The 19,947-nt window shown below is 52.0% G+C and overlaps 1 protein-coding gene across 2 annotated transcripts in view; it reads left to right on the top strand.

Moving 5' to 3' along the window:
* Window positions 1–19,947, top strand: part of CHD5 (chromodomain helicase DNA binding protein 5) — an 86,422-nt gene that overhangs the window by 48,680 nt on the left and 17,795 nt on the right. For both annotated transcript variants that reach the window (XM_054008901.1, XM_054008902.1), the window contains exons 12-31: window positions 306–437; window positions 1,055–1,163; window positions 1,761–1,952; window positions 2,052–2,252; window positions 3,280–3,417; window positions 5,030–5,151; window positions 5,635–5,808; window positions 7,020–7,161; window positions 7,663–7,794; window positions 8,651–8,768; window positions 10,032–10,156; window positions 11,002–11,233; window positions 11,366–11,491; window positions 12,108–12,280; window positions 13,482–13,656; window positions 14,524–14,616; window positions 16,280–16,368; window positions 16,556–16,689; window positions 17,451–17,595; window positions 19,079–19,238. In XM_054008901.1, coding sequence (XP_053864876.1) covers window positions 306–437; window positions 1,055–1,163; window positions 1,761–1,952; window positions 2,052–2,252; window positions 3,280–3,417; window positions 5,030–5,151; window positions 5,635–5,808; window positions 7,020–7,161; window positions 7,663–7,794; window positions 8,651–8,768; window positions 10,032–10,156; window positions 11,002–11,233; window positions 11,366–11,491; window positions 12,108–12,280; window positions 13,482–13,656; window positions 14,524–14,616; window positions 16,280–16,368; window positions 16,556–16,689; window positions 17,451–17,595; window positions 19,079–19,238 — 2,912 coding nt within the window. The remainder of the gene's footprint in view (window positions 1–305; window positions 438–1,054; window positions 1,164–1,760; window positions 1,953–2,051; window positions 2,253–3,279; window positions 3,418–5,029; window positions 5,152–5,634; window positions 5,809–7,019; window positions 7,162–7,662; window positions 7,795–8,650; window positions 8,769–10,031; window positions 10,157–11,001; window positions 11,234–11,365; window positions 11,492–12,107; window positions 12,281–13,481; window positions 13,657–14,523; window positions 14,617–16,279; window positions 16,369–16,555; window positions 16,690–17,450; window positions 17,596–19,078; window positions 19,239–19,947) is intronic.

The following is a 19,947-nucleotide window of genomic DNA, read 5'->3' as shown; positions in this document are numbered from 1 at the left end:
GGCATTCTTTCCTCCACTGGCTCCTTGTGAATCTCCTGGGTGCTAGCTGACAGGAGACCTGAGCATGTTCTGTTTCATGTTCTGTTGGGTGCAGGGTTCTCTGTTTCAAGGGACTTTAATTAAACTCTGCTGAGACTTCCAGGCTCCGAAGGCGTGAGGGTTTGTGTTTGAGAGAGAGGAAGCTGTCTCATCAGGGAGATGTTTCCATTGCTAATACACGGCAATACAAGGGAAACACCAACTCAGATGATGTTTGTTACATTATGTCATTTCAGTGATGTGCTTTTATATATTATGCATTCTAGCTTTGATAAAAAGGGAGATGTCCATTACCTGATCAAGTGGAAAGATTTACCCTACGACCAGTGTACCTGGGAGATTGATGACATAGACATCCCCTACTATGAAAACCTGAAACAGATTTACTGGAATCACAGGTATGAGCCAGGGAGGCAGTGCAGACTGTAGTCTGCGCAGGCAGTATAGAGCCATGCAGATCTACCGCCTATAAAGTGACTGGTGATTTTTGGTGCCTCATATTTTGAGTGAAGAACTGGAACCACCTTAAAGGAGACAGATTTTCATTACATGGGTGATCTGCACTTTCTGAAAATCAGGCCCTTTTAAGGGGTCTCAAGTTGGGCACCCAAAATCTCTAGTCCACGTATCTGTTAACAGCCTATCCATAGTATCTCGAGTACCCACCTGTCTGTGTGCTGTAGCCATGCATTTTTAGCAGTTGTATTCATTTGACTTATTGCATTTCCAAGACAATCCATTGTGCTGGGCTCTGTCTAGTTTTTAGGAAAAAATCTAGGAGTGTTTTTATTTTGAGTAAATGATGACATGTAGTTTGGGTGACATCGCCTGGCTTGTTATAACCGACATCATTAACAATTCAGCTGGAGCTGGGGCAGAAAAGTTTCTGTGGGGAAAGAACGAATGGAGATTGGCTGGGAATTCTAATCCCTCGTGTGGAGGCCATGAGGGGAATATCCTTCCGCCTATCCAGCTCCCCTCTTATCCATGCCCTCTGTTTAATGGTCTCTTCCAGGGAGCTGATGCTGGGGGATGATATCCAACCGCCAAAGAGGCTGAACAAGAAAGGGAGAAAACTGAAGGAAGAAAAACTAGAAAAACCTCCAGAAACTCCTATTGTTGATGTAAGTGGGGGGTGGCGGAGTGGGGGGAGTGAAGGCAGCAGTGCAGGAGTACGGGATTCAGCTGAGAATCTCACTGGCTCCCCATTCTTGCATGAGCTCCTAAGAAACGTTGTAGTTTGTGTCAGTATTTCTTTGTGTTAAAGCCCAAACTGTGTCCAGTCCTGGGTCTCACTGGTAACTTTCCAGGGGGGCTAATGCTGCATCTAATTTACATCAAAGGGAACCATTTTCAGTTGCCCTCAATTGTACAGTGGAAGAGCGGCCCATAGAAACGTGCAATGCTGCACCTTCATCTGAGTGGCCACGCCCCACAGGTTTTCTCTGTTCATTCCTTCAGCAGAATTATCAAGAGGAAAGGGATTTTCTCAGGTGTTGGACACAAAACGGAACACTGCATGCTGGAACCTGTAGTCTCTGCAGGCTGCAGCTCTGTACTGGGGAGGACTGCATTTTGGAACTGTGTGAACTGCATTTAAATCTTGCTTTGGGCCTGTCTGTGTTAAAGCCTTGACCAGGAACCTAGCGGGCTATAGAGAGAAGGAAGGTGAGGGATGAACAGGCTCTGCAGACTTTGCATTCTGCCTCTTTCCCCTGCAGCCTACAGTTAAATTTGACAAGCAGCCATGGTACATTGATGCAACAGGCGGTACCTTACATCCTTACCAGCTGGAGGGACTGAACTGGCTGAGGTTTTCCTGGGCCCAGGGAACGGATACGATCCTTGCTGATGAGATGGGGCTTGGGAAGACGGTGCAGACCATTGTGTTCCTGTACTCCCTGTACAAAGAGGTGAGTGTTTGGCACCCGCGGAGACAGTCCTTACTTCCTGGGCGTCCCGTGGGAGCCTGGGGTGCAGCATACTCACCTGGAATTTGCCTTTCTGAACAGGGCCACTCGAAAGGGCCGTATCTGGTTAGTGCCCCTCTCTCCACTATTATCAACTGGGAGCGAGAATTTGAGATGTGGGCACCTGACTTCTATGTGGTGACCTACACGGGGGATAAGGAAAGCCGGGCTGTGATCCGAGAAAATGAGTTCTCCTTTGAAGACAATGCCATCCGGAGCGGGAAGAAAGTTTTCCGAATGAAAGTAAGTTCTGGCTAGCTACACCCCTGACCCTGCCTGAGGCAAAGCAAATTTTACTATTGGCAAGGGAGAGGGTGAAAGATGCTAGGAAAGATTAACTGTCTTACTCATTGGGTATGTAGAGAAATTCTCCTCTCTAAGCCTGCTAACAAATGGCAAAAGAAACTCTCTCTTAATGAGCCTCTCCAGGCATCTGTCTCTCTCTTTGGGGCTGTCTTGGGAATTGCAAACCGAGAGCATATTTACTCTGACTTCTCGTGCTCATCTGGGCTCCCATTATCTCAGCTCTCATTCTGTCTAATGGCTTGGAGACAGGTTCTTTGTCCCTGGGATGTGTGTTCCACCCACATACATTACCACTGCAGCAGGGTATTTGCTGTCCTGGGACTCTCTGGTGAATTGTGAGCTTTGTGCCAGGATGCAGGCTCCTTCCCCATATGCTTTCCCCAGTTTAGCACTCTCTGTAAGATAAAGAACTGTAGTTTCTGTTTCATATGGACTGGCCTGTGAATCAGAACATCAGAGAGCAGGATTCCAGCATGGAGGGGAGGGAGAGAGGTAGGGATGGAAAATTTTTGCATTCATTTGTGCTAGTTTAAATCCAGAGTAACTCTCCTGAAGCCAATGGATTTACTTGGGCTTTACACCGGTGCAAATGAGAGCACAGTCTGACCCACAGAGGGTGAGATTCCTAAGAAGCTGAATCAACTGTTCTCCAAAGAGAAAAGCTGACACTGTTTATAAATGCAGCAGATTTATGATGGGCTTTACAGATTTCTGCAGGACCCTTTTCTGTTTGGTTTATATAGCTCCCTAATTCATTTTAATGCTCAGATGGATATAGATTTTCTGCTGGCTTGATTCATTCCTAGACTCGGCTTGCTGGCATTTTGCAGTGCGGTTGAAACAAGTCCACATTTTTCTTCATGTGTTGGGATGTGTGTAGTATCCAGAAGCACTGAGGGCCAGTGGCAACCATGTCTCCTTGGTCTCTTTAATCTGTGATGTTCTCTCTCTTTATTTCATCTAGAAAGAAGCCCAGATTAAATTCCACGTCCTGCTCACATCCTATGAGCTGATCACTATTGATCAGGCTGTTTTAGGCTCTATAGAGTGGGCGTGTCTGGTGGTGGATGAAGCTCACAGGCTGAAGAACAACCAATCCAAAGTAGGTATCTTTCATGGCAGCTGGGAAGAATGTTACTTGGATGTGCAGTTACTGTTCCAGGCACAGCCCCGTCGAGGCTGCACTCCTCTTTGATCCCCTCTGTGGCGCCAGATCAGATTTGCTCAGGTTGAGCCATCAAAAGATCATTTCCCACCCCTCCCCCACGTGGCCCCCAAACTCTACGTGGGGTTTGAATCTCATCTGGATTATTCCTGCCTCTTGCATCATCGCTGCCATTACAGGTGCTGCCATTGGAACACAGCTGGCAGCTTGGTGAGGCAGGAGGGGGTCCAGACACCAGCTCACTCCCCAGGAGCCGCATTGGCTTAGCAGGGAGAGCAGGGGTGAGGCTTTGTCTGCGTCAGTTCAAGTCAGCAGATGCGACTGGCATGTTTGGGGCATGGCTGGAGTCCAGGGAGCCTTCGGGCTGTCTCTGATGGGAGCTGGGGGAAGAGATAGGAGGAGGACGGGGCCCTTTGCCTGCCTAGGATGTCGCAGGGTGGGAGCAGGGGAGTCTGTTTGGTGACAGTCACAGATTCCAAATGGAGGTAAAAACACAGAAAGTGGATTTCTTTAACAAAGGAAAAAGAAAACTGGCGGTTGGCATTCAGACTCCACGGGGCGCTACACGGCTTCACTGAAGAGATTAGAAATAATAATAATAAAAGAGTGCCGAGTCTAGCAGCAGCGATATGCTGCCAGTGTCGGGGAGGGAGCTGGCCTGCAGGATTCACTCCCCTCCAGGGCCCACAATGGGCAGGGCTACCTGCCTCGTTGAGAAGCCTTGAGGTGACAGCGCCCCACAGAGCTGGTCAGCACTGGTGCCAGGCCAGCCTGAAGGGCTCACCTGAGAGCGAAGGAAGACGCCCCCTCTCCTTCCCTCTGTCCCCTTGGGCTAAATGAGATGCATCCACAGGGCTCCCAAGTGCTCCTGGCTTGGAAATGGGAAGATTAAGGGCTTGTTTTCACTACCCACCTGGATCGGCGGGTAGAAATCGATCTCTCGGGGATCGAATTATCGCGTCTCGTCGGGACGCAACAATCGATCCCCGAATCGACGCGTGTACTCCACCAGCCCAGGTAGGAGTAAGCACCGTCAACGGGGGAGCCGCGGTGGTCGATTTGCGGCCGTCCTCACAGCGGGGTAAGTTGGCTCGGATACGTCGAATTCAGCTACGCTATTCGCGTAGCTGAATTTGTGTATTTTAAATCGATCCCCGCCCCTAGTGTAGACCTAGCCTGAGGGAAATCGAGAGACTGAGGGAAATTGAGGGACTTCTTCCAGTTGCAAGAAGCCCAGGGCAGATTCAGTTTCAAACCACATGAGATTTACCCAAGTCACGCTGGCAGGATGATCGTTTCAGCAGGGCAGCCAGCACCGCCTTGGTTAGAGGAACTCCTCCCGGTCTCCCTAGGGAGAGGAAGGATTCCCGGGGCTAGTCTGAATGATGGGGTCGGTGGCTGGGATGGCTAAGAGGAGGGAGTGGAGGCTACTACACACATCTGCTGCACTTTGGATTAGCAGAACCAAAAGTTCTAAAATGACCAAGCAGGTTCCGCATCCTCCCCCCCTAACTGAACTGCTCCCACCTGACTCGGCTTCTTGTCCAAGTTCTTTAGGGTATTAAATAGCTACAAGATTGACTACAAGCTGCTGCTGACCGGAACGCCGCTCCAGAACAACTTAGAGGAGCTCTTTCACCTGCTCAATTTCCTGACCCCGGAGAGGTTTAAGTAAGTTGCACTATTTCCCTTCGCTGGCTGGGTGAGTGTCACAGAGAGGCACAGGCAGACAGACCGACGGATAGATGGCAGAAGGAAACAGTCGCAGCACTGTGCTAGAATAAATAAATATCCCTGTTATACATTGCATATATATAGTTCTGGGATACTCCCAACTGGGCATATTGCCTTCCCCAGCAGTCACTGGACTTGTGGGTAAAAGATTCTTAACTCCGTCCTCTTCCTCCCAAGAAGGAGGCATTGGTGGCTTTGGAACTTGGCTAATGTCTAATGTCAGAACAGTAGCAGTAAATCTGCTCTACGTGGCGTGTACCATTCCTCTGTCTAACTGGAACTACATTCACATGGTGGGAGGATGCTTCCATTGTATTCTGTAAGAGCTCTCTTCATTGAAATCCTGAGGATATGAATCGCTTGGACTATGAGTCCCCCATGACCTGCCACGTGCTACCTCATTATGGGCTATTTTTACAGCAACCTGGAAGGATTCCTGGAAGAGTTTGCTGACATCTCCAAGGAGGACCAGATAAAAAAACTCCATGATCTGTTGGGTCCCCATATGCTCCGGCGATTGAAGGCAGATGTGTTCAAGAACATGCCTGCGAAAACGGAGCTGATTGTGAGAGTGGAGCTCAGCCAGATGCAGAAGTAAGTGCTAGTAACTAAATCACAGAGGGTTACAGATGATTCTTCAGGAAGCACAAGGGCACAATGCCATTGATTCCTTTCACGCCGTCTCATTGGTGCTCGGGGCAGTGAGACTGCAGCCTATGCGGAAGGCATTGAAATGGATTGGTAGGGGAGAGGCCACACCCCACAATCTGCATTGAAGCATTCAGCCTTGGTAAAAGTTAGCAGCCCTGGTTCCCAGGGCCGGCTCCAGAAAAGTCACGATCGTGATCTGCGGCAGCAATTCGGCGGGAGGTCCTTCGCTCGGAGCGGGAGTGAGGGACTGTCCGCCAAATTGCCGCCGAATAGCTGGACCTACCGCCCCTCTCCAGAGTGGCCACCCCAAGCACCTGCTTGCCAAGCTGGTGCCTGGAGCCGGCCCTGCAGGTTCCTTCGGAGAGGTCACACTGTCATGGCAGCTGGGTGGGACAAGTTCCTCTGACAGAGGATTTGGTAAATGGAAGCCTGTCTCCTTGCCCTGTGCAGCGCCTGGCACATGGAGAAAATGATGGATCTGAAAAATCGTTACAATTCTCGTAGCCATTGGAAGCCTGAGAGATGTAGCTGTGTGGAGTATGCTGAATGCTACAGCTCTCTCTCGCTAGAATGCACCTGGTGTTCTCCAGAATAGTCAGACTTCCCCTAGGTAAAATCCACTTGCTCGATTGCTGAATGCGTTAAGTCCTGTGGGCCAGAGTCTGCTTTCAGTTACACCCGTGTAGATGTGGAGTCACTCCTCAGAGCCCAGTGGGAGTGCTCTGGGTCCAGGCTAGAGCAGCGGGGCAGAAGGCAGGTCTTGCCTGCTTGGCTACAATCCATCTGGCTTTTGCTGACTGTCCCAACTTTCCACTGACATTCAGGAGAAGCAGCCGGAAAGGTTAATTTATCTTCCAGGAAATACCCACTCTGGGGCACAAGCTCTTTGCTCACAGCAGCAGGAATATTTCTTAACACTTCACCCACCCACCTCTCACCGGGACTGAGTTATCCAGGAGAGCAGCAGAGTAACTCCACTGACCAGGACCTGCAGAGACAGAATCACATTCTTTAAGTGTCTGGGCCGGTCCGTTTCCTGGTGTAACTCCATAGCGGTGTAACTCCATTGAAGTCAATGGGATGAATTTGAGCCTTTCATTCCTCTTCGGCCAATCCCATCGGTGGTAATGCCTTTCCCATCCCTGTTAATGCAGGAAGTATTACAAGTTCATCTTGACGAGGAATTTTGAAGCCCTGAATTCCAAAGGTGGTGGGAACCAGGTGTCGCTGCTCAACATCATGATGGATTTGAAGAAGTGCTGTAATCACCCGTACCTCTTCCCTGTGGCTGCTGTGGTAAGTTCCCTCACTTCAGAAGCTCCAGATCTGTAATGTATGTGTGCACTGACAGGGGCCAACGTTTCTGCTCCTTTTCTTTTCAATACACGTGCTCAAGGCATCCTCCAGGTTGTTACACTGAAATCATCTTAAAGGCAGGTAATTTTTTCCGGTCTGAACAATCTGAGGTGGGCATCTCCTCTCTGAAACCCAGTGAATTTCTCATTAATCTTTCTCCAGCATGGCTGGCGGGCTTCAGTGTTCTGCAGGCTTTATGTTTAATGTCACAAAACCACCGCAGACGTCCAGCAGGTGGAGCAAGTGGGCAGCCAACAGGCTCTGTCTCTGAGCTCATCCCCCCACCGACCATTGATAATAATCGTCTCGGGGCTGAATCCTGTTCCCGCTGAAGTTGGTGGCAATCCTCCCGTTGACTTCAGTGTGGACAGGCTTTGCCCCTAGAATGGCAAAAGTAAAGACTCCCTCCACCAACCATGGATCCACTTACACTGTTCTCAGGAGGCGCCGGTTTTGCCAAATGGATCCTATGATGGGAATTCTTTGGTTAAATCTTCTGGGAAACTGATGCTGCTGCAAAAGATGCTGAAGAAGCTGCGAGATGGGGGACACAGGGTCCTGATCTTCTCCCAGGTGAGTGAAGAGAATTTCTTTTCTCTCGCCTTCAAGACTCAAAGCTCTGGGAATTCTGAGGGAAGGCGTCTCCTCCAATTGGCTATTTTATTTAATAAGTGACAGGGGAACGTTTTAGCCTCACTTCTCTGTGGTGTCATTTTGATCACAAACTCTGTTAATTGTGTCGAAGGTAAAGGACCAGAATGGTTTTTCTACCTCTGTTTCTGTACTAGAGGATTTTTATTAGATACAGATTGAGATGAATGAGAGAAATGGTGACCGTGTATCTAAGGGTTGGTGCCGCAGATTTTGGGAGTAAGGACATGTGGGTTGTATTCCCAGCTCCGCCAATGACCTGGCCTGTGGCCTTTGGCAAGTCATTTAATCTTTCTTAACATAATTTTACCCACGTGTAAAACGGAGATAATAATATTAATTCATGTGCCCAGGGATTTTTGAGGCTTAATTTGTCAGTGCTTGCAAAGTACGCTAAGAACTCATATAAAAGGTGCCCTGTAATGGCAATTAATATCTCAATAGCTTATTTACAATGTTACTACTGTTTCTATTCAGTCAGACGCTGGAGCTATGATTCGGAATTGGGGATGGTGACCTTGGAATTATGCACTTAGGCCCAGATCAGTCCTCTGGGTAATGCAAACAGCTCCTCAGGCTTCCAAACACGGCACGCACACCAAGGTGTGCAAATGGCACCCGCACGCCTTCTCCTTTTCCAGGGGCGAGATGTCATTTCCCACTGGCCAAACGACTTTTTGTTTTCAGGGAAAATCTCCCCCCAAGTGTTGTTTGTGTGCCCCCCAGTCCCGCACTCTGGGGCAGTGCGCAGCAGCTTATGGTGGGATTCTCTCTCCAGATGACAAAAATGCTGGATTTGCTGGAGGATTTCCTGGAGTATGAGGGTTACAAGTATGAGCGGATCGATGGAGGGATCACGGGAGGCCTGCGCCAGGAAGCCATCGACAGGTTTAATGGTACGCATTATTATTATTATTTGTAAAGAATACAAACAATCCGAGCTTCCCTTTCCATGCATGGCACAGGCAGCATATGTCCTGAGCAATCTAGCACGCTGGTTTAATGTCTTGGGGGTAACGGTTCTGAGGGTGAGCCGCAGAAGTTTTGTTCTGTATCAGGCACGTGACTAACACAGCGCTAAGTCTGTGTGTGTAGCTGCACCTGCTGCACTAGTGATGGGACCAGTGTATAACGTGGTGTCTGATTGGCTGAGTATTGGCCAACTGGTGAATATGGGTGGCCGTGCACAGCATGTTGATAGCTACATCCCTGCACATGCGCAAGCTGCACTTTCCCGAAGCTAGTGTTTCAACGTGCTCCCCTTAAGGAGCCTGGTCTCCCAAGTGTACCTGGCACCTGAAATAGGCACTGCACGCAACACGAAGAATCTGAATAATCCAGAACACAAATCCACTTACTTGTTTCCACAACTCCTGACACTGAGTGCTGAACTCACTGAAGTGAGCACCGCTGGGCCCAATGCAGCTAGGGGTGTCTGAGAGCAAAGTGGTTTTTCAGTCTGTCGGTAATTACTAAGGCTACGTCCACACTATGAGCTCGTGATTCCCAGCTCGCGTGCACAGACTTGTGCTAACTCTCGTGGAGCTAGTGTGCTAAATATAGTCAGCTAGCTGAAAACTCGACAGATGTTCGGGGCCAGGCTTTCCAAAAGTGCAACAGGTGAGCCAGCCAAAATGCCTGGGTGCAATCACATGGGTTTACACATGCAGCTGAGCTTAGAATCTGGCTATTTGTGCACACCAAACCCTGCCTTTGCTCATGAAGCAGGTAACTGCATGCCCCAGAGGGCGCACACATGCTATGCCGGAGTGGGTTTTGCAGACATGCCTGTCGTGCTCACGTTTGCAAGTCCAGCACTTGTGCAGCATAATGAGGGATCTTTGTAACATGTTGACTTAGATGCTTTTAATCATGTCACAGGGTGTTAACGACAGGTGCTGCCTAGGCTGAAGGACTCGTATGTCTCAGTGAATTGCCAAGCTTCCCCTGAGAGCTGGAGTTGTATTTTTTCCCAATAACAGATTTCTAGTGACGGACACACTTGTTAATCCACCCCCTCCTGTCTAAGCATCAAGTTTTCTTTGGGTGGGTTTGTTTAGACTGAATGCTCCCTGTGTTTTATCACCTAAACACCATGTCCCGCGTTTCAGCCCCTTTCAGTCTTACCTTTCACCACCTTGTGGGTTTGTCTTCCTCAGCTCCTGGCGCTCAGCAGTTCTGTTTTCTTCTCTCTACCCGAGCTGGGGGTCTGGGCATAAACCTTGCAACGGCCGACACCGTCATTATTTATGATTCTGATTGGAATCCACACAATGACATCCAGGTGTGTTGCGCTTTCTTTTCCTTACGTTCCAGCGGCATCCTCCTGTTTGCATTTCCTGTACGCTTGCTGGCACTCAGTGTATATTTAAATAGCTTTTTCCTCTAAAGAGCTGCGGATGCTTTTTGGAAAATTTAGGAAGGGGGGACTCCATTTTGAAGCCCTTCTGCTTTCTGTGCCCTCTGGTATTGCTTTGGCCTCTTTCTTTTCTATGGCAGACGTTTTTCATGAGAAGAGGGTCTTTGTTCCATAGGATTCTCACTGCATCGTGCTGCTAATTCCTCATCACATTTGGGATGCTGCTGCTGTTGTTTTCACATCAGCCACTTGTGAACTCCCTAGCTGACCATTCCCACCTGGGGTAGGCAATAAGCAACTGGCGTAGGTGAGACTCCTAAGGCACAAAGCAAATGCCCTAGTAATAATGGAAAAGTGAAGGGGAAACAAGGTGTAGATCCCGTTTCCAGGTAAATGGTGCTAATGAATTATCGCCCTTTAGTTACACACAAACTTTTCAACCCCTCCAATGAGATTTGCTCCCCAGTTAGGAGAGGGGAAGGGAGGAAAAGTGCAGAACGTGTTTGCAGCTAGCAAGTTCTCGGCTTAGTCTTTTACAGCTCGCCCTTTGTTCACCGCTCCCAACTCAGCCTGTAATGCCCGTAAGTATTGGAAACACCGACTGCCTAGATTCCCACTGTCAGGATGAGAATGGGGGGTTCCTGTCCCCAGGCTGTGCCCCTGTGCATGACTTGTTGGTGACATGGCGGGAGCGGCCCAGTTGGTTGTTGAGACCAAGGATTGGTCAGATGAGGCTTGTCAGTAACTCCCCAGGGCGCTGTTCCCCACAGGCGTTCAGCAGAGCTCACCGCATCGGACAGAACAAGAAGGTGATGATCTACCGCTTTGTGACGAGAGCCTCCGTGGAGGAGCGCATCACCCAAGTGGCCAAGAGGAAGATGATGCTGACCCACTTGGTCGTCCGTCCAGGGCTGGGCTCCAAGTCGGGCTCCATGACCAAGCAAGAGCTGGACGACATTCTGAAGTTTGGGACAGAGGAGCTCTTCAAAGACGATGTGGAAGGTGAGATGGGGAGGGAAAATGTCCTGAATGAGAAGCCCAAGAGACAGCACAAGGTATTTTTACGCTTCACCAGCCTGTATTGTCTTGCCACTTCCCAGCCCACCCACATCCCCGCTGCCCTTTCTGTTTCAGGCATGATGTCGCAGGGCCAGCGGATCACCATGCCTGACCCTATGACCCCCTTTCCCGAAGCACCGTCCTCCAAAGGGGGCGCCGTGACTCCCAGCATGAAAAAGAAACATGGCAGCACCCCGCCAGGTACGTAAAGCGCTAGAGAACTGCGGCCCCCCGAGGGCATTGACTGTTGGGATTAGGCAGAGCGCAGTGTCGGGTGCGGGGGGCGGGGGGGGAGAGAGAGGGAGGACACGGAAGGGATCAGCAAGTTTGCAGCCAGAAGATCCTTGACTTAGGCTTTTGCAGCTTGTTTGCAAGTTTACGTGCCACTTGCTTGCCTGGTCCTCCGCCTCTGTGCAACTCCTTGGTGCTTTGTGCCCCTCCCGATGCATCTGGGGAGGGGGAGGGGAACGTCGGGGGAACGCTCTGACCCCGGCTCTGGGGAGGGGAACATCAGGGGAGCGCTCTGACCCCGGCTCTGGGGAGGGGAATGTCGGGGGAGCGCTCTGTCCCCGGCTCTGGGGAGGGGAACGTCGGGGGAGCGCTCTGTCCCCGGCTCTGGGGAGGGGAACGTCGGGGGAGCGCTCTGTCCCCGGCTCTGGGGAGGGGAACGTCGGGGGAGCGCTCTGTCCCTGGCTCTGGGGAGGGGAATGTCGGGGGAGCGCTCTGTCCCCGCCTCTGGGGAGGGGAACGTCGAGGGAGCGCTCTGTCCCTGGCTCTGGGGAGGGTGCTCTCACGCCTCCCTGGTTGTGCCATTCAGGGGACAATAAGGATGTGGAGGACAGCAGTGTGATCCACTACGACGACGCTGCCATCTCCAAGCTTCTGGATCGGAACCAGGACGCCACTGATGACACGGAGCTGCAGAACATGAACGAGTATCTCAGCTCCTTTAAAGTGGCCCAGTATGTGGTGCGAGAAGAGGACGGTGTGGTAATGTGATTAGTTTCATGTCTTGAATTTAATCTTTTTGGGGACTTTCCCATTTGCGTTTCCTCTTCCTCTTTTCTTTTGTGTTTGGCAAATAATTCTGCAGAAGCCGGGAATCCCCTCCATCCCCCCTGTGTGTGTGATAGAGTTTATTGAGTTCAGCGGACAGAGTGCCGGAGCCCCAGCATGCAGTTGGCAGGTGCTCTGCGACAGGGACCCACAGGCTCCGGCCTGGCGTGGCTGCCGCCTGCCACGTTCTGGGGCTGCAGGAGGAGGACGCATGTGGCCCTACTATTCTATCAGTGAAAACTCCGCTCCTGAGACCAGCCCTCAGACAGAGTTGAGCCTTCTGCTGGGTGTGGAGACAGCCCCAGCCTGGCGAATTCACCTGTCCTGGCCTTACAGCTGCCGCTGGACAGCTCGACTCCAGCGCACCCACAGAGGGAGGTTCAGTGCTGTGCTCTGTCCCAGACTCCCCGTGTCAGAGTGTATCCGTGCCCCTCTGTAACGTGGGGTAACAGCCCTGCCCTGCCTCCCAGGGGTGCTGTGAGGAGACTCTGAGGCACATGGAAAGCATGGTGAGCGGGGCCAGATAGACCCCTGACAGATGGTGTCCTGTCCTCATTGCCCACCTCTCCTGCGTGACCCCTGTGCTTCGAGGGGATGACCTGCCCCCAAGGCAGCAGCCTCATTTATTTTGATCTATAGAGGGGTGTGTCTGGGGCCAGGCACGCTGCTTTTCACGTATCGTCCCACTACCGTTTACTCCCCTGGCAGCCACTGGACTTGCTCTTCTTTATCTCTCTCAAGCCCACCCTGGGTGCTTGTTTGTGGAAGCCCCAGCAGATTTCCCCCTGGACATTAGCGGGGTTACACGGCTGTGATTGTAGGGGGTGTTTTGGGGGTACGAATGGCTGGCAGGAAGCAGTGCCCCAGGCACCAAGGTCACCATTGCTGGGTAGGAGAAATGGCAGGAGTTGAAGCGGGACATAACGTTTGCACCGGGGTAATAAGGGACAGAGACGGAGTCTCCTGCCTGCAGGGCCGGCAGCGCTTGAAGCCCCGGCATCCCCGGCACGTGTGCTCTCAGCCCTGCTCTCTTTGACGTGCCTTTCAGGAACGGGGCGGGGGCTGTTCGGGGCAGGGCTAGCATGGAGCTGAGGCCGCCTACGCTCACCACCCTCTCACTCTCCTTTGCTTTCAGGAGGAGGTTGAGCGAGAGATCATCAAACAGGAGGAGAACGTGGACCCCGACTACTGGGAGAAGCTGCTCAGACACCATTATGAGCAGCAGCAGGAAGATCTGGCCAGGAACCTTGGCAAAGGGAAGAGGATCCGCAAACAGGTCAATTACAATGATGCCTCGCAAGAGGACCAAGGTACGGCTTCTGCCCTCAGGTCCGCACGGGGCCTGCGGCTGCCGCTGCAAAGGGGGTCGGGCTGTTGGGTTTTGACCGAGAAAAAGGAGCCGGACCAGGCTTTCAGTTGCACTTGGTGTTTGAGGGGTGACATTCGCTCTGCCACTGGCTGAGCTGTTCTCCTGCCGTGTTACTAATGCGGGGGGAGATGGCTTATCCATGTGCTCTGTGTAGAATACCTGTCCCATACCATGTGTTGCAATCAGAGTTTAGAGATTCTGGGCAGGATCTCAAGGCTGGGGGGTTCTCAGAGAGCAGGTTATGGCTCCTTGAGCCCCAAGTTGTCCTGGTCTCGACAGAAATCAGAGCAGCCAAGGGGTTGTTTAGGTCTTGAGAGGATGTGGCATCAACTAGGGTCTAGTTCCCATCCTGTAGCGCTGGACTCTTTGGAGTCATGGTCCTGCCGTGCTCTATCTTGACAGCAGGTGGATCAGTCTGGTGGCTAGGATGCCACGCATTGGTCTCACTGATGCCAGCTGACTATGCTCCTGAAGGGACCCCATCCATCAGCTGTGAATTGGCAGAGCAGAGCTGTATTCCAGCTGGTCCCCACCACCCCTCTGTGTTGGGATGGGGGGGCCGAGACAGGGGGAAATGCCCCCCTCACTGCACTGGGGGTTTCTCACACTGGCAGCAGTGGCCAGACTTCTGCCCCTCTCCACCGCTCAGGTGGGAAAGGCCTTGGCAAGTAGAAGGACCAGGTCCATCCAAGCATCTCTAGGAAAAGCTCGTCCCCGTGTTGAGTCCCAGATCTCTCTCCTGAGGGCATGTGGAGAGGTTGGCTGGCACAAGACTGCTCCTTTGACCTCTGTCCCCTGTGCTCTGCAGAGTGGCAGGACGAGCTCTCCGATAACCAGTCCGAATACTCCATCGGCTCCGAGGACGAAGATGAAGACTTTGAAGAAAGACCCGAAGGTCAGAGTGAGTTATGGCATTTATTACTCTTCAAATTCCTCCCTCTTGACAGTGCCAGGGATTTGCCTACCTCCCTGAGTTGCCCTCACCAGCGCCAGGTCCGTCGAGAATGACAGACAGGCAAACTGGATCAAAACGTATTGGCTGGAGGAGACTGGCTGGCGGGTGGCGGATTTGGGATGTGGGGTACCCCTGCTAGCCCAACACTCCTCTTCTGGCCCCGGTCAGGAGTGGCTGCACACTGGCTCCATTTGCGGGCTTTGGCATCTTTCTGAAATACCCGGAGCGTCCCAGCCTGGTTCTTCCTCTGTGTCAAAAGAACCTCTGGCCCCAATTGTTGCGCTTGCTGGTGGTCTCCAAAGAGCAGCTGTGGACTGAATGGGCCATGGATGCTGAACGTCCCTGGGACGAGATGGGGCCTGGAGGCAGAGCAGCCTGGAGAGGCTCGTAGGTGTCTGTCCTCTGTGCGGGGTCTTCTCCACTTTCCCTTTACTGCCCTGCTTCCCCCAAAGGCTTCAGGACGCTGCCTCCTTTGGGCGAGAATCTCGTCCTGGAGATGATCAGTGCTGCTCCATGCATTGGCTCACTCCAGAATGATACACGCTGCTTCCTTCCCCGCTCCCCAGCGGCCCAATGTGCCACTGCTCGAGCTCTGGATCAGCCCTTTAATGGCACAAGTGGTAATGGGTCTCTAGGGTGGGTTTGGTTTGGAGTTGCCAGGAGGCCTCCCTTTGTGCCTCTTTCCCTTAAACTTTGATGTCACAGCCTCTCGGGTCCCAGACACAGTTATGATCTAGTGGTGAGAGGCTCTTAGGAGATGTGGTCCAGCCCTGGGCCGTCTTGACAGCAGGCGGAACGGGTGTGCTGGGTAGGACGTCACCTGTCCGTCGCTGACCATACCAAGAGCGTTCCCTTTGCTGCATTGCTGTGTGACATTAGCCAGTGGGAGACGGGTCACCATCACCATCGGACCTGCGAACCAGCACCTGTTCTACAAAAGCATCCTGCATCTCTGTGGGTGTTCCCCACTGAGCCTGTTAGGTACAGCCTGCAAATCCTCCGAAGCCACAGGCTGAATTCAGCGAGTCCTTGCAGTGCATGGGGGAGATGTACCAGGTGTGGCCACAAGAGGTCCCCAGAAAAACAGCAGATTAGACCCATAAAGCTAATTGCCATTGTGTTCTAGCACCCAGGGCTTTTCAGCAGGAATGAATGCGGGATGGTTTCTCCTGCACCGCAGTGTGATGCACGGAGAACTGGACCCTGATGCACACAATGGCTTGCCCAGAACTCAGGGCTCAGCAGTGATGTTCCTGCTCTGGCCAGGGTGTGCACAGAGTTTGCTCCTGTCTTGTTTGCAGAGGGGATTCTGGGACGCTGCTGTGAGCCACTTTAAGGCTCCAGACTTCTCCCCACAGCCTTATCCTGGCCACAGCTCATGTGCCACATCCCTGCTGATCTTTTTGGGACCTGCACATGGGTCACGAGCACCATCTGTCCCAGCCTGTAGTGACTGGTGTGTATGCTGAGGGGAACCTACAGCCATATCAACATCAGAACAGTGCAGGGACTGGTTCTGCTGTGCCTGCAGGCCCATCCCAGGGCTGGCACTCCGGGTTTTCTCCATCGCAAATGTGGCTTCTTTACAGAGTATGTCGATTGCCTCTAGGTGGCAGGAGACAGTCACGGAGGCAACTGAAGAGCGACCGAGACAAGCCTCTGCCCCCTCTGCTGGCAAGAGTTGGGGGGAACATTGAGGTAAGCCCTAGTCAGTGTGACTGCCATGGGGGTAGGGCCAGTGGGGGGCGCTTGGCCTGATTCGTACTTGTATTGTCCATTCATATCTGTTCCGACTAGCTCTGGCTAAACCCCGCTGCGGTGTCCGTGATGCTCAGAGATGCCCCGTGCTCTTGCAGGGTGATGCTAATGGCCGTGCTCTCTGCAGGTGCTCGGATTCAATGCCCGTCAGCGCAAGGCCTTCCTGAACGCTATCATGCGGTGGGGCATGCCGCCCCAGGACGCGTTCAACTCTCACTGGCTGGTCCGAGACCTTCGCGGGAAAAGTGAGAAAGAGTTTAGGTAAAAGCTCCCTGGATGGACACAGCCAGCTCCTGGCTCTGGGCTCCGGTTGGCTGCTTTCTGCCATTGTCACTGGACTCTCTCGAGCGTGCAGTACAAGTGAGCAGGATCTCGGCTGCACTGGGGGGCGTTTGCATTGCCCGGTGTGTGGAGCCCGGCAAGTGCCCTGGTTATACTGGGCCACAGCTCCCGTAACCGGCCGAGCTCCAGTCACTTCAGTGGCGTTTTGCCCAGAGTCGTTCTCTCCACAGGCCGCCCCTTGGTGAGAGGGAGAGGCAGAAGGGCTCACACAGGATATGCACAGTCAGTTAAAAGCAGCTGTCGGCTCTGTAGAAATGAAGAACAAGGTTTCCAATTGGAGCTCTGCCCCAAAGAGCTGCAAAACCCCCAGCATGGTCACTGCCCAGGCTCTGCGTTGGTGGAGGGGACCCTGGGCTTGGACAGGCTTCCTAGGCAGCTACATCATTTAGGTTGTAAGCTCTTCAGGATGGACACTGTCTTATGTCAGTGTGCAGTGCCCCACGCAACGGAGACTCTATTGCTGCTGTGCCACAAATAAATAATTACACGTCACACCCGGAGAGACACTGACCCACAGTGTGAAAACTAAAGGAGAGCAAAACAAATGGCTCCCTATGAAAACACACGGCTTCTCTCCCTCCCCTGAGGCTCTGGTCGGGAGCAAGAACTTCATGCACTCTGCAAGTGGAGGAGAGTCCAGCACACCTCAGTCAAACTGAACTCTTCCTTTCATTTCCCAGGGCTTATGTCTCTCTGTTTATGAGACATTTATGTGAGCCTGGAGCCGATGGGGCTGAAACCTTTGCGGACGGCGTTCCCCGCGAAGGGCTATCGCGCCAGCACGTGCTGACGAGGATAGGAGTTATGTCACTAGTAAGGAAGAAGGTGGGTGAGTAAAATTTGAACTGTGGCATGGCAGGTATGTTCTGGGCTGCTTTGAATGTCGCTGACTCTGCTGAATGGCTTCTTGCCAGTGATCCACTGAATATGCCTCTAAGAATCAATGTAAAGATGTACACTGGGGTCTATGAACACACCCCCTCTTATTCAAATAACAGCACAAGGTGCTTGCCAAGCCCTATGGGTCCTTGACCTCTGACTGCCCAGTCTGAGCTCCTGTATATCACAGGCCAGAAAACATCCCCCCCCACTGATTCCTGCATCCAGCCCAGCACCTTTGGTTGATCCAGAGCATATCTTTGAGCAAGACACCTGATCTTGATGTTAGGCCGATTCAGCTAGATACTTAATCACCTGCCAAACTTTAAGCATGTGAGTAGTTCTGCTGAAGCCAATGGAACTACTTGTGTTTAAAATTAGACATGTGCTTAAGTATCTAGCTGAATTGGGTCTTCGGAGATGCCAAGTGATAGAGAACTTTCCACATCCCGTGGTTAAAAAACATTGGTTTGGATTTGGGTGAAGGTTCTGATTTTATCTGTACTAATTGCCCCCAACCTTCAAATACTCTCTGGTGAGCAACCACAGTTCATTCTGAGAAGAGATCACACTGAGAATGGAATTGGTGCTGACATCAAACTGGGAAATGGGAAAATGTCAAAACGAGAGACCTCAGTTTATGTGGTGTCTTTAGCGATACCTGTGCTCAACTGTCCAGGAAGGATGGGAAAATGCAGTGTAGGAAAAACAACCTAGAGCAACGTGAAGTGCATGGGGCATGTGGGCGAGAACTTGTGACGTGAAAGGGGAAGAAAACAGCAAGGTCAGATATGTCAGGGGAGAAAGTAAAGGTAAAGTAAGAAGTTTCAAGTGGCAGCATGGACCACTCGGGAGCCAGGGCTGTAAATTAACTCTGATCAGTCTGTGTGTGTTCAGGCTTCTGGCGACATCTGTCTCACTCCAGGCATGCACACGGACTATCATTAGGCATTAGCATGGTCACTTGTTTGCACAGCCACTGCCGTGCTAGTAACTGGATACCTTCTCCTTTCAGACATGTCTCCTGCAGAGTAAATGCAGGGAACTGCAGGTCAGAGGCAAAGTCTGTGGGAGCCTGGGGGACTTCTCAGCTCCGCTTCTGCACGTGAAGGGCCCCCTGTTAGCTCACCTGGTAGCGCTGTTGCCTCTCATTCCCGAGCCTGGAATGCAGCAAAATGCAGAATGTCCGTGCTGGTCTGGACACTGGATAGGCAACTGTGCTGGCCAGTCAGATCTGCTCCAGTATCTGGCTGCTGGCTGGCGAATGCAACAAAGCCACTGTGAGCTTGTTCTCACCCGGACACTGATGGCCACACAGTCTGTGAGGTTATAAAATGCTGGGGACACGTCTCTGATTGGCAGCTCTGCTGTCTGACTGTATTTTACAAACTAACCGTGTGTGTTATTCATTAATGTATCCATGCCTCAGGTTCAGGAGTTTGAGCATGTCAATGGGAAGTACAGCACCCCTGATCTGATCCCGGAGGGGCCGGAGGGCAAGAAATCCAGCGAGGTTGTCTCTTCTGATCCAAACACCCCTGTCCCAGCCAGCCCAGCACATATGCAGACTGGACCAGCGGCACAGCCAGGTAAATGTGACAACCAAGCTGCTTTATGGAGAGCATAATCATGTGTCCAGAAACTGCTGAGAAAGCAAGATGGGCCAGGTTTCCAAAAGTGGTTGGAGTTGTTCAGATGTCCACATTGAGAGGCCTCAAAAGGGCCTGGGAACCCCAGAAAGCAGGCTGCCACCCTCTGCAAACCAGGCCCTGCAGGGTGTTTGAAGTTGGGGACCCAAAATCACGAGTCACTTTTGAGAATCTTGGCCACGGTGACTGAGATCACAGCATCTATCTGGCTTCTCTCTGATAACGCCCCATAAAGGCCGTCTTCACTGCCAAGTGAACTCGAGTTCTCTACACTCCAGTTAACTCCTCTTGAATTAGGCTCTGGCCTGGTCTACACTAGGAACGTACATCGGCAGAGCTACATCTCTCAGGGGGGTGAAAAATACACACCCTTGAGAGAAGTAGCTACGTTGACCTAGCCCCTAGTGCAGGCAGTGCTAGGTAAAGAGAAGAATTCTTCCGTCAGCCTAGCTCCTGCCTCTCGGGGAGGTGGATTACCTACGCTGACGGGAGAAGTGAGTGTCTGCCCTGAAACGCCCGGGAAGCCAGGGCCCACAGGGCCATTTGGGATCTATTGGGACTTCTGCTGAGTTCTAACACAGTTACAAGCTGTTCTTTCCCCTCTCAATAACAAGGGTAAGTTAACAGTTAGACACAAACCTCTCAAAGG

The sequence above is a fragment of the Malaclemys terrapin genome, chromosome 19, assembly GCF_027887155.1.
Source record: "Malaclemys terrapin pileata isolate rMalTer1 chromosome 19, rMalTer1.hap1, whole genome shotgun sequence".
In the NCBI taxonomy this organism is placed as follows: Eukaryota; Metazoa; Chordata; order Testudines; family Emydidae; genus Malaclemys; species Malaclemys terrapin.
This window is presented reverse-complemented; position numbering and strand designations above follow the sequence as displayed.